The sequence below is a fragment of the Tachypleus tridentatus genome, chromosome 2, assembly GCF_004210375.1.
Source record: "Tachypleus tridentatus isolate NWPU-2018 chromosome 2, ASM421037v1, whole genome shotgun sequence".
Lineage (NCBI taxonomy): Eukaryota > Metazoa > Arthropoda > Merostomata > Xiphosura > Limulidae > Tachypleus > Tachypleus tridentatus.
The window spans coordinates 152,478,279-152,493,557 of NC_134826.1; the positions used below are offsets into that span (position 1 = coordinate 152,478,279).

General features: G+C 31.3%; 1 protein-coding gene across 1 annotated transcript in view; it reads right to left on the minus strand.

Moving 5' to 3' along the window:
* Positions 1 to 15,279, minus strand: part of LOC143245648 (bridge-like lipid transfer protein family member 1) — a 225,671-nt gene that overhangs the window by 49,461 nt on the left and 160,931 nt on the right. The window contains 3 exon segments of the mRNA XM_076491997.1: positions 704 to 797; positions 4,630 to 4,857; positions 15,019 to 15,202. Of these exon segments, the coding sequence (XP_076348112.1) occupies positions 704 to 797; positions 4,630 to 4,857; positions 15,019 to 15,202 (506 nt within the window).

Below are 15,279 nucleotides of genomic sequence, written 5' to 3' on the forward strand. Positions count from 1 at the left end.
GAAACGAGAGATGTTACTAACAGTTTGAGGAACAGAAACGAGAGATGTTACTAACAGTTTGAGGAACAGAAACGAGAGATGTTACTAACAGTTTGAGGAACAGAAACTAAAGATGTTATCAACAGTTTGAGGAACAGAAACGAGAGATGTTATCAACAGTTTGAGGAACAGAAATGAGAGATGTTACTAACAGTTTGAGGAACAGAAACGAGAGATGTTATCAACAGTTTGAGGAACAGAAACGAGAGATGTTATCAACAGTTTGAGGAACAGAAATGAGAGATGTTATCAACAGTTTGAGGAACAGAAACGAGAGATGTTATCAAGAGTTTGAGGAACAGAAACGAGAGATGTTATCAACAGTTTGAGGAACAGAAACGAGCGATGTTATCAACAGTTTGAGGAACAGAAACGAGAGATGTTATCAACAGTTTGAGGAACAGAAACAAGAGATGTTATCAACAGTTTGAGGAACAGAAACGAGAGATGTTACTAACAGTTTGAGGAACAGAAACGAGAGATGTTACTAACAGTTTGAGGAACAGAGACTAGAGATGTTACTAACAGTTTGTGAATATATATAAAATAAAAACTTTAGATCTTACCTACATGTATGAAACTGAACCTTAAGATCTTATATACATACATAACACAAAATCTTAAGATCAACTTACATGATAAGAAATGGATGGTACTGTCCTACCTGTTGGAGCAGAAGTAGACTTAGTCATGTGGATAGGAATAGGTTCCAAGGCTTGTTCCAAGAAGTCCAGTACATGAGGACTCAGTACTGCCTCCTAATGAAGAGTGTACAAACATGACAACAAATAATAGTTATTATAATAAAGAACTGAAAAACAGTATTACTTTGATAAGGATATAACAATGTGTTCTACACAAGATTAATGTGATTTTAAGAAAATTGATAAATTTTGTTCATTCGTTAGTAAATTGTTTGTTGATTTATTTATTCTAATTTTACAAAATTTGTAAATTTCTCAAATTTAACTATACTCATTTATAAGCCTAGTAAGCTTAAACTTGTTGTTTAATTACTGTAACTACACAGTTGTTGCACAAGTTTCTTAGTACACATTTCATTATATAAATGGCACCATTTTTATGTCAATATTCCTCTCATCAAAACTATCAGTTGAGTGGGAAGAAAATTTTAAGTTTCATGTGTACCTAAGGGTAGGCTGTGACCATGAAAGCACTGTTTTCTAAAGACAACTAAAGCTTACACAGAAATACCCTGGAATATCCTAATGGTTGAGTAGTAGTAGACAAAATGACAGAATTACTGACAGTTAATCTGAACATCAGACATGAGTAGGACACATTACAGGAATGTTGTGGAATATCTAGATGGTGAGATAGGAGCAGGAATATAAGTGCTTTTATTTAAGCAAAAAGCCGTGTAGGAACACTTAGGAAGGAATGGGGCACGTGACAGAAATGTTGTGGGTCATCTAGAAGGTTTGAAAGGAATGGGGCACATGACAGAAAAGTTGTGGGTCATCTAGAAGGTTTGAAAGGAATGGGGCACATGACAGAAATATTGTGGGTTATCAAGAAGGTTGGGAAGGAGTGGTGGAGTGACAGAATATGGTGTGGGTTATGTAGTAGGTTGGAAAGAAATGGTGGAGTGACAAAAATCTTATGGGTTATCCAGAATGTTGGTAAGGAGGAGGAAAGTTGACAAAAATTAAAAATGAAAATGTACAGTTATGACAGAAAGTGTTCGTACCCCTGCATCCCGAGTGATTTTTTGCTCATAACTTAAAAAGTATCATGATTAGGCAAACAGACGTAATATATATTAAAAATATTATACTAAAACACATCTACATAAATTTTTATGTAAATTAAAAGACAAGTAAACTGTTTATAAACAAATAACCAAAAATAGGAGGAGCAGAAAGTGTTCATAGAGTTCAGAACATGTGAAAAAACCGATATTCCCATAAAAATTTTGTTTAGTTTAGTGAATAAACTACATTATACCATTCCAGAACTAGACACTGGGTTCATAATTATTAGAATTTAGCCAGCAAAAAATGTACTTCTGGCAATTTAGTGCCGTCTCCGTCATTATCTGCTTGGTCATCATGGCGAACAGGACACAACTGTCCAGTAATTTAAGAAACCAAATTATTTAAAATACAAGTCTTGTATGTCTCTTTCCGGTATTGCTACACACCTTAATGTGCCGAAATCTACTGTTCAAAGCATAATTGCCAAGTTTAAGCTTAAAGGATCAACTGCTAACCTCCCTCGTTTCAGACGCCCCACCAAAATTCCAGAGAGAACCAAGAGGAAGGTTCTCAGAGAAGTTAGTAGGAACTCTCATTTAACACGTAATGACATACAGAAACTGGTAAGGGAAACTGGGGTTGAAGTAAGCACCTCCAAAGTTACAAACATGTTGTGCTCTTCTGGGTTCAAAGCATGCCGTCCTCGTAGAACTCCATATTTAAAGCCTGTTCATTCAGAAGCACGATTGAGGTATGCAAGAAAGCATGTAGATAAACCCTTTACCTATTGGAAAAGTATTCTTTTGGTCAGACAAGATTAAAATCAAGCTTTTCAGCCACAATGATGTTCGCAATATTTTCCATAAGAAGGGGGAACGAAATCTTCCAAAAAACACCGTCCCTACAGTTAAACATGGAGGTGGCTCAATCACGCTATGGGGCTCCTTCAGCTCTTCTGCTGTAGGCAGCCTTCATGTGTCAACGGAATCATGAAAAAAGAAGAGTATGTTGATATATTAGGCACTTATATCAAGAATGATTGCTGGAACATGCAGTTTGGGCATTGTTGGATCTTCCAGCATGACAATGACCCTAAGCACACATCGAAATATGTGCAATCCTGATTGCAGAGGAACCATATAAGCATTCTGGAGTGGCCATCGCAGTAACCCAATTTCAACCCAATTGAAAATTTTTGGCATGAGTTGAAGACCAGGGTTCATCAGCGTCATTCGATAAACTTGCAAGAGTTGGAGGCCTTCTGTAAAGAAGAATGGAAGAAAATACCAGTAGAGCACTGTCAAACGATCATGGAGAGCTATGAGGAGAGATTGCATCAAGTAATTCACCTGAAAGGCTACACAACTGACAGTTAAAATGGATGCATAAACACTTTCTGCCCCTCCTATTTTTGGCTATTTGTTTATAAACAGTTTATTTGTCGTTCAATGTACATAAAAAGTTATGTGTATGTGTATTAGTATAATATTTATAACATACCAAATTTTCATTATCCTAATCACGATATTTTTTTAAGTTATAAGGAAAAAACTACTCACGACGCAGGGGTATGAACACTTTCTTTTGTAACTGTACATGACAAAAGTACACAATGACACATTACAAGGAGGTCTACTGACCTTGATGGAAGACAGAGAACATTACACGAAGGTCTACTTACCTTGAAGGAAGACAGAAAATATTAAACAAAGGTCTAGTTACATTGATGGAAGACAGAGAATATTACATGAAGGTCTAGTTACATTGATGGAAGACAGAGAATATTACATGAAGGTCTAGTTACACTGATGGAAGACAGAGAATATTACATGAAGGTCTAGTTACACTGATGGAAGACAGAGAATATTACATGAAGGTCTAGCTACATTGATGGAAGACAGAGAATATTACATGAAGGTCTAGTTACACTGATGGAAGACAGAATATTACACAAAGGTCTAGTTACATTGATGGAAGACAGAGAACATTATATGAAGGTCTAGTTACATTGATGGAAGACAGAGAACATTACATGAAGGTCTAGTTACATTGATGGAAGACAGAGAACATTACATGAAGGTCTAGTTACATTGATGGAAGACAGAGAATATTACATGAAGGTCTACTTACTTTGATGGAAGACAGATAATACGTTATATGAAGGTCTACTTACTTTGATGGAAGACAAAGAATATTATATGAAGGTCTACTTACTTTGATGGAAGACAGAGAACATTACATGAAGGTCTAGTTACATTGATGGAAGACAGAGAATATTACATGAAGGTCTAGTTACATTGATGGAAGACAGAATATTACATGAAGGTCTAGTTACATTGATGGAAGACAGAGAATATTACATGAAGGTCGAGTTACATTGATGGAAGACAGAGAATATTACATGAAGGTCTAGTTACATTGATGGAAGACAGAGAATATTACATGAAGGTTTACATACCTTGAAGGAAGACAGATGATATTACATGAAGGTCTACTTACTTTGAAGGAAGACAGAGAATACATTATATGAAGGTCTACTTACTTTGATGGAAGACAGAGAATACATTATATGAAGGTCTACTTACTTTGATGGAAGACAAAGAATATTATATGAAGGTCTACTTACTTTGATGGAAGACAGAGTATATTATATGAAGGTCTACTTACCTTGAAGGAAGACGAAGAATATTATATGAAGGTCTACTTACCTTGAAGGAAGACGAAGAATATTATATGAAGGTCTACTTAGCTTGAAGGAAAACAGAGAATATTATATGAAGGCCTACATATCTTTAAGAAAGACACAATGTACCACATTATGGTCTACATGTCTCGTTAAATGACAAGGAATGTTACATGAATGACATTTTACCTCTGGAATACTCTGAAGCGTAACCCAAGCAAAAAGACTGGCTTTTTTCACTCCACTTTTCTTACTGCCAGAGCTTGTTCCACACTGACCACTGTCTAGAGACATGTAGTTCATCTTTGCTGGCTCCATTTGTTCCGAGTCAACAGGTATGGCCACACAAGGTCGAAGACTGCTGACAGTACTTCCCATAGGACTTTCTCCAGAAACAGTTTTTGAATTATAATGTACCTTCCCACAAAACAAGAAAAACAAATTACCTCAATAGTTATGTGAGGTAGAGAGTAACTAATTAGTGTTTGAGGTTGTTGCTAACATAGAATGTAGAACCAATGAAACAACATCACTAAGACACAGAAAGTATGTCACATATGTATACGAACAGCATGTTCTTGTAAACTGTTATTGTGTTTTTACTTCCATGTATAAGATATAATGAATTACGTTTGTTACTTACCTTACCTAAATTATTCTCTCTGTATACAGAACTACAACATAACCATAATTTGGGAATATCATGTAATTCTAAGTAAAAGTCCTCCCTGTTGCATGATATCTCTGAAGTGCTGTAAGCAAACCAACGTCATTGGTTCAAGTACCAACATAGTCGGATGATTTTGTGCATTTTACTTAGCATACCATAATAGTTGTCCAACTTTCATCATCCGTGGCCTAACCAAACCTCACTAAGCTGTCATCAAGACAGCATATATTAACAGTGGTGATAGTGCTACACAATTGTTTGTGTGTTCCATTCAATATTTATACACCTTTATAATAAACTTTTAATTTTAAACTGTACACACTCCACGCACTGTAAAGTAGAAACTCCACTAGGGCAGTATAATTACAACCTCACAGGTAAAGAAAATATCAAATTTAAACAACAGGTTCAACAACCACCGTGTTTTCATATAGTTTTATTTTGTTTTTTGATCTAGCATTCTTAGTCAGATCATACAGCTTATAAGAAGATTGTTTAAATGAATGCCTTTCTTTCCTGTATATTTCTATTTGTCCACTTTATGTTTAAGTTTTAATTGCATCTGTTTAAATTTTCATGACTGAATTTTCACACTCAACATTTCAAACACAATGCATGCAAGATCTTTGTGGTAAACTGTATTATCTGACGAAGATTGTTCGCTCAAGATGCAATTCATCTTTAAATAAAAATATATAAAAACTTAGCAACTGTTCAACCTACTTTTAGTTTTCACCAGGAAAGTCTGAAGTTTCTCAAAAAGTGGGTTTCAGAAAATTAATGTTGATAAAAGACTATAATAACACTAATGATAAGTTTCTCAACCTTCCACATGAACAAGTCTCCTCATTGGTTGAATAACAACTAGTGTAACAGAATTCCTAGTTTCCCTGTTATATTCCACATGAAGTCTAAACAAGTCCCCTCACAGGTTAATTAACAACTAGAATAACATAATTGCCAGGTTTCACTTTTAGATGCCACATGTAGTCTAAACAAGTCCCCTCACAGGTTAATTAACAACTAGAATAACCTAATTCCTAGTTTCACCTTTAGATGCCACATGAAATCTAAATAAGTCCCTTCACAGGTTAATTAACAACTAGAATAACATAATTCCTAGTTTCACTTTTAGATGCCACATGTAGTCTAAACAAGTCCCCTCACAGGTTAACTAACAACTAGAATAACAGAATTCCTAGTTTCACTTTTAGATGCCACATGTAGTCTAAACAAGTCCCTTCACAGGTTAATTAACTAGAATAACAGAATTCCTAGTTTCACTGTTAGATGCCACATGTAGTCTAAACAAGTCCCCTCATAGGTTAAATAACAACTAGAATAACATAATTCCTAGTTTCACTGTTAGATGCCACATGTAGTCTAAACAAGTCCCTTCACAGGTTAATTAACTAGAATAACATAATTCCTAGTTTCACTGTTAGATGCCACATGTAGTCTGAAAAAGTCCCCTCACAGGTTAAATAACAACTAGAATAACCTAATTCCTAGTTTCACCTTTAGATGCCACATGAAGTCTAAACAAGTCCCTTCACAGGTTAATTAACAACTAGAATAACATAATTCCTAGTTTCACTTTTAGATGCCACATGTAGTCTAAACAAGTCCCCTCACAGGTTAATTAACAACTAGAATAACATAATTCCTAGTTTCACTTTTAGATGCCACATGTAGTCTAAACAAGTCCCCTCATAGGTTAAATAACAACTAGAATAACATAATTCCTAGTTTCACTGTTAGATGCCACATGTAGTCTAAACAAGTCCCTTCACAGGTTAATTAACTAGAATAACATAATTCCTAGTTTCACTGTTAGATGCCACATGTAGTCTGAAAAAGTCCCCTCACAGGTTAAATAACAACTAGAATAACCTAATTCCTAGTTTCACCTTTAGATGCCACATGAAGTCTAAACAAGTCCCTTCACAGGTTAATTAACAACTAGAATAACATAATTCCTAGTTTCACTTTTAGATGCCACATGTAGTCTAAACAAGTCCCCTCACAGGTTAATTAACAACTAGAATAACAGAATTCCTAGTTTCACTTTTAGATGCCACATGTAGTCTAAACAAGTACCCTCACAGGTTAATTAACAACTAGAATAACATAATTCCTAGTTTCACTGTTAGATGCCACATGTAGTCTAAACAAGTCCCCTCACAGGTTAATTAACTAAAATAACAGAATTCCTAGTTTCACTGTTAGATGCCACATGTAGTCTAAACAAGTCCCCTCACAGGTTAATTAACTAGAATAACAGAATTCCTAGTTTCACTGTTAGATGCCACATGTAGTCTGAACAAGTCCCCTCACAGGTTAATTAACAACTAGAATAACATAATTCCTAGTTTCACTGTTAGATGCCACATGTAGTCTACACAAATCGCTTCACAGGTTAATTAACTAGAATAAAAGAATTCCTAGTTTCACTGTTAGATGCCACATGTAGTTTAAACAAGTCCCCTCACAGGTTAATTAACTAGAATAACAGAATTCCTAGTTTCACTTTTAGATGCCACATGTAATCTGAAAAGTCCCCTCACAGGTTAATTAACTAGAATAACAGAATTCCTAGTTTCACTGTTAGATGCCACATGTAATCTGAACAAGTCCCCTCACAGGTTAATTAACAACTAGAATAACATAATTCCTAGTTTCACTGTTAGATGCCACATGTAGTCTAAACAAATCCCCTCACAGGTTAATTAACTAGAATAACAGAATTCCTAGTTTCACTATTAGATGCCACATGTAGTCTAAACAAGTCCCCTCACAGGTTAATTAACAACTAGAATAACCTAATTCCTAGTTTCACTGTTAGATGCCACATGTAGTCTGAAAAAGTCCCCTCACAGGTTAATTAACAACTAGAATAACATAATTCCTAGTTTCACTGTTAGATGCCACATGTACTCTGAACAAGTCCCCTTACAGGTTAATTAACAACTAACATAACAGAATTCCTTGTTTTACTGTTAGATGCCACATGCAGTCTGCACAAGTCCCCTCACAGGTTAATTAACAACTAACATAAAATATCTAAAACTGTTTACTGTTTCTGACAATGCTGATTTTCATTAAGTTTTACAAAGATGCAGAAAGTATGTGCATGTGCAAGAAAGAGACATATGCTCAGCATCAACTTCAAAATGTTTAAATGCCAATGATCACACTTAATTCTCAGATACAATTCAGTTTCTGTCGCAAAACCTGGTTTCGTAAAACATTTCTCAACTGGGTCACCTCGACAATATTTTCATGTGGGTAACCTTTTCAACTTTTACAAGTGGGTCACCTGTACAAACTTTACAAGTGGATCACCTGTACAACTTTCTCAAATGACTTACCTGTACAAACTTTCCAAGGGGATCACCTGTGCAACTTTCTCAAATGACTTACCTGTACAAACTTTACAAGTGGATCACCTGTACAACTTTCTCAAATGACTTACCTGTACAAACTTTACAAGTGGGTCACCTGTGCAACTTTCTCAAATGATTTACCTGTACAAACTTTACAAGTGGATCACCTGTACAACTTTCTCAAATGACTTACCTGTACAAACTTTACAAGTGGATCACCTGTGCAACTTTCTCAAATGACTTACCTGTACAAACTTTCCCAGGGGATCACCTGTGCAAATTTTCCCAGTGGTTCACCTGTACAAACTTTACAAGGGGATCACCTGTACAACTTTCTCAAATGATTTACCTGTACAAACTTTACAAGTGGATCACCTGTACAACTTTCTCAAATGACTTACCTGTACAAACTTTACAAGTGGATCACCTGTGCAACTTTCTCAAATGACTTACCTGTACAAACTTTCCCAGGGGATCACCTGTGCAAATTTTCCCAGTGGGTCACCTGTACAAACTTTACAAGGGGATCACCTGTACAACTTTCTCAAATGATTTACCTGTACAAACTTTACAAGTGGACCACCTGTACAACTTTCTCAAATGACTTACCTGTACAAACTTTACAAGGGGATCACCTGTACAACTTTCTCAAATGACTTACCTGTACAAACTTTACAAGTGGGTCACCTGTACAACTTTCTCAAGTGGGTCACTTTTATAAGTAAAAATGGTCACCTATACATATTTTTCATATGGGTTACATGAACAATTTTTTCACGAGTCATATGTACAACTTTCTCATGTGGGTCACTTGTATAAGTAAAAATGGTCACCTATACATATTTTTCATGTGGGTTACATGAACAATTTTTTTCACATGAGTCATATGTACAACTTTCTCAAGTGGGTCACTTGTATAAGTAAAAATGGTCACCTATACACATTTTTCATGCGAGTTACATGAATAATTTTTTCACATGAGTCATATGTACAACTTTCTCAAGTGGGTCACTTGTATAAGTAAAAATGGTCACCTATACATATTTTTCATGTGGGTTACATGAACAATTTTTTCACGAGTCATATGTACAACTTTGACTGGTCTAACTGTAAATTCATTAAACCATCTTTTCCGTTTTATAATACAAGCAGTTGCTTATTTGTGAACATGCAGTAAATTTAGGTCTTACTGGTCCCAGCACACCACAAGGCTTTCAAAGGTTGAAGATGAAATCAATAACAATATCAGACAAAGAGGAGCAGAGGGCATGTGAGATAAATAGGTTGCATCAATAACTTACCAGACCATACTGCAGCTCCAACCAAGTAACGTTTTCGAACATAATTGAATTTGCTGAGAGAATGACACATTATAATAAGCCTATACCCTATATTAAGGCCTATCTATATTTAACATGCAGTTTGATATAAAGTAAACTATCCACTTCAGGATACGATTTAAAGCCTAAAGGTTGATAAACCACTGACCAATATCCTGTGTACACAAGATATTCTGCAGAAAATAATGAGACATGTACTTTGTAAAAGAATGCAGCACATCTATATAAATATAATATAACTTTTGTTGAATGTCCTTGTAACTACTTAGCAAGGTGTGGGTGGATCTCCACTAAAATTGGTTCATTAAATCTATGTGGGGGTATATACAAATCATTAGTTTTGCATCTAATAGTTCTTAGGGGGTGTTTTTATGTATTTTACCAATATTTCACTCTCTGCTGATGATTCTTTATCAAATATAGCAAGAAGGTTTCTTGGACAAGTTCAGAGATACATGAAAATTTGTGGTTTAACATGCTGTGTTTTGCAGTTTTTATGGCCTTTTTATACAATTACATGAACAAGGAGCAGCTTTCAATGCCCAAAGACGAAGACAGAAGGAAAATTAAAAGACATTAAGACTTTTTCAGTCTTTATGAACACATGGATATTTAAAGTAACAAAGAGAAACTAAAGTAGATAATATTAAAAGATATTTAAACTAACAAACAGAAACTGACATAAATAATATTAATGCATATTTAAAGTAACAAAGAGAAACTAAAGTAGATAATATTAATGGATATTTAAACTAACAAACAGAAACTGACATAAATAATATTAATGGATATTTAAAGTAACAAAGAGAAACTGAAGTAGATAATATTAATGGATATTTAAACTAACAAACAGAAACCAACATAAATAATATTAATGGATATTTAAAGTAACAAAGAGAAACTAAAGTAGATAATATTAATGGATATTTAAACTAACAAAGAGAAACTGAAGTAGATAATATTAATGGATATTTAAAGTAACAAAGAGAAACTGAAGTAGATAATATTAATGGATATTTAAAGTAACAAAGAGAAACTGACATAGATAATATTAATGGATATTTAAACTAACAAAGAGAAACTGACATAGATAATATTAATGGATATTTAAAGTAACAAAGAGAAACTGAAGTAGATAATATTAATGGATATTTAAACTAACAAAGAGAAACTGAAGTAGATAATATTAATGGATATTTAAAGTAACAAAGAGAAACTGACATAGATAATATTAATGGATATTTAAACTAACAAAGAGAAACTGACATAGATAATATTAATGGATATTTAAAGTAACAAAGAGAAACTGAAGTAGATAATATTAATGGATATTTAAACTAACAAAGAGAAACTAAAGTAGATAATATTAATGGATATTTAAACTAACAAAGAGAAACTGAAGTAGATAATATTAATGGATATTTAAACTAACAAAGAGAAACTGAAGTAGATAATATTAATGGATATTTAAATTAACAAAGAGAAACTGACATAGATAATATTAATGGATATTTAAACTAACAAACAGAAACTGACATAAATAATATTAATGGATATTTAAAGTAACAAAGAGAAACTGAAGTAGATAATATTAATGGATATTTAAACTAACAAACAGAAACCAACATAAATAATATTAATGGATATTTAAAGTAACAAAGAGAAACTAAAGTAGATAATATTAATGGATATTTAAACTAACAAAGAGAAACTGACATAGATAATATTAATGGATATTTAAAGTAACAAAGAGAAACTGAAGTAGATAATATTAATGGATATTTAAACTAACAAAGAGAAACTGAAGTAGATAATATTAATGGATATTTAAAGTAACAAAGAGAAACTGACATAGATAATATTAATGGATATTTAAACTAACAAAGAGAAACTGACATAGATAATATTAATGGATATTTAAAGTAACAAAGAGAAACTGAAGTAGATAATATTAATGGATATTTAAACTAACAAAGAGAAACTAAAGTAGATAATATTAATGGATATTTAAACTAACAAAGAGAAACTGAAGTAGATAATATTAATGGATATTTAAACATAGATAATATTAATGGATATTTAAAGTAACAAAGAGAAACTGAAGTAGATAATATTAATGGATATTTAAAGTAACAAAGAGAAACTGAAGTAGATAATATTAATGGATATTTAAATTAACAAAGAGAAACTGAAGTAGATAATATTAATGGATATTTAAACTAACAAACAGAAACTGACATAAATAATATTAATGGATATTTAAAGTAACAAAGAGAAACTGAAGTAGATAATATTAATGGATATTTAAACTAACAAACAGAAACTGACATAAATAATATTAATGGATATTTAAAGTAACAAAGAGAAACTAAAGTAGATAATATTAATGGATATTTAAACTAACAAACAGAAACTGACATAAATAATATTAATGGATATTTAAAGTAACAAAGAGAAACTGAAGTAGATAATATTAATGGATATTTAAACTAACAAAGAGAAACTAAAGTAGATAATATTAATGGATATTTAAAGTAACAAAGAGAAACTGAAGTAGATAATATTAATGGATATTTAAAGTAACAAAGAGAAACTGAAGTAGATAATATTAATGGATATTTAAATTAACAAAGAGAAACTGAAGTAGATAATATTAATGGATATTTAAACTAACAAAGAGAAACTGAAGTAGATAATATTAATGGATATTTAAACTAACAAAGAGAAACTGAAGTAGATAATATTAATGGATATTTAAACTAACAAAGAGAAACTGAAGTAGATAATATTAATGGATATTTAAACTAACAAAGAGAAACTGACATAGATAATATTAATGGATATTTAAACTAACAAAGAGAAACTGACATAGATAATATTAATGGATATTTAAAGTAACAAAGAGAAACTCACATAGATAATATTAATGGATATTTAAAGTAACAAAGAGAAACTGAAGTAGATAATATTAATGGATATTTAAACTAACAAAGAGAAACTAAAGTAGATAATATTAATGGATATTTAAACTAACAAAGAGAAACTGAAGTAGATAATATTAATGGATATTTAAACTAACAAAGAGAAACTGAAGTAGATAATATTAATGGATATTTAAATTAACATAGAGAAACTGAAGTAGATAATATTAATGGATATTTAAATTAACATAGAGAAACTGACATAGATAATATTAATGGATATTTAAAGTAACAAAGAGAAACTGAAGTAGATAATATTAATGGATATTTAAATTAACAAAGAGAAACTGAAGTAGATAATATTAATGGATATTTAAACTAACAAACAGAAACTGACATAAATAATATTAATGGATATTTAAAGTAACAAAGAGAAACTGAAGTAGATAATATTAATGGATATTTAAAGTAATAAAGAGAAACTAAAGTAGATAATATTAATGGATATTTAAACTAACAAACAGAAACTGACATAAATAATATTAATGGATGTTTAAAGTAACAAAGAGAAACTAAAGTAGATAATATTAATGGATATTTAAATTAATAAAGGGAAACTGAAGTAGATAATATTAATGGATATTTAAAGTAACAAACATAAACTGAAGTACATAATGTTAATGGATATTTAAACTAACAAACTGAAATGAAAGCAGATAATATTAATGGATATTTAAACTAACAAACAGAAACTGACATAAATAATATTAATGGATATTTAAAGTAACAAAGAGAAACTGAAGTAGATAATATTAATGGATATTTAAAGTAACAAAGAGAAACTGAAGTAGATAATATTAATGGATATTTAAATTAACAAAGAGAAACTGACATAGATAATATTAATGGATATTTAAACTAACAAAGAGAAACTGACATAGATAATATTAATGGATATTTAAAGTAACAAAGAGAAACTGACATAGATAATATTAATGGATATTTAAAGTAACAAAGAGAAACTGAAGTAGATAATATTAATGGATATTTAAACTAACAAAGAGAAACTAAAGTAGATAATATTAATGGATATTTAAACTAACAAAGAGAAACTGAAGTAGATAATATTAATGGATATTTAAACTAACAAAGAGAAACTGAAGTAGATAATATTAATGGATATTTAAATTAACATAGAGAAACTGACATAGATAATATTAATGGATATTTAAAGTAACAAAGAGAAACTGAAGTAGATAATATTAATGGATATTTAAATTAACAAAGAGAAACTGAAGTAGATAATATTAATGGATATTTAAACTAACAAAGAGAAACTAAAGTAGATAATATTAATGGATATTTAAACTAACAAACAGAAACTGATATAAATAATATTAATGGATATTTAAAGTAACAAAGAGAAACTAAAGTAGATAATATTAATGGATATTTAAATTAATAAAGGGAAACTGAAGTAGATAATATTAATGGATATTTAAAGTAACAAACATAAACTGAAGTACATAATGCTAATGGATATTTAAACTAACAAACTGAAATGAAAGCAGATAATATTAATGGATATTTAAACTAACAAAGGGAAACTGAAATAGATAATATTAATGGATATTTAAACTCACATACAGAAACTGAAGTAGTTCATATTAATGTATATTTAAACTTAGAAACAGACACTGAAGTAGAAAATATTAATTGAAGATGTTTAATTTCATTACTATGAACATTCATTCACAGAGGATACATTATACATGTATTTCTATTTGATTATAGAATATAAAACCAATTTAGTTTTGCCATATCAACACAAGCCTACAAATATGATGATAAAACTTTTGACCAATGATCATGGGAAGACACAAGTTCAAAATATTATTGAACTATTATTTTATGAATGTTTGTCAATAAGTCTGGTATCAGATTGTAGATTATAAATGAAATTCTAGTATTATACGTTAGTAGTAATGTAAAAGTAGTAATTAAAAAATGTATCCTCAACATCAATTTTTTGTATCATTTCATATTTTGAATTTAGCATTAGTTCAGATTAGATGTTTGTGATGTCCAAATACAAAATCTATAACCTGTAGTAATAAAGTAAAATCTTTGAATTTGATTTCAAATATAAACACAGAAGCAGAGTGTCCAGCCATAAAAACGTACATAAATAGTGATAAACCAGCAGATTATCAGAGCACAAAATTACTCTTTACAGGTTAAATATGATACTGAGAACCAACCTTAATATCGAGACCAGGTATCAACAGTACAGTGAAGTCAGCAATTTGACCAACAGCTGGAATATTTTGGTACCTTTGACGTGAAGAGTAAACATTGCTTCTTCCTCCACTCCGTCTCTTACTGTGACTAGGAGATGAAATGTCCAGCAGTCCCCCTGATATACTTCTTTCCTTCTGCATGGATCTGTGGATGTAACAAGATAGTTCATCCAGAAATTTTTTATAGTGACAACACCAATAAATAAATAAAAGATAAGATCT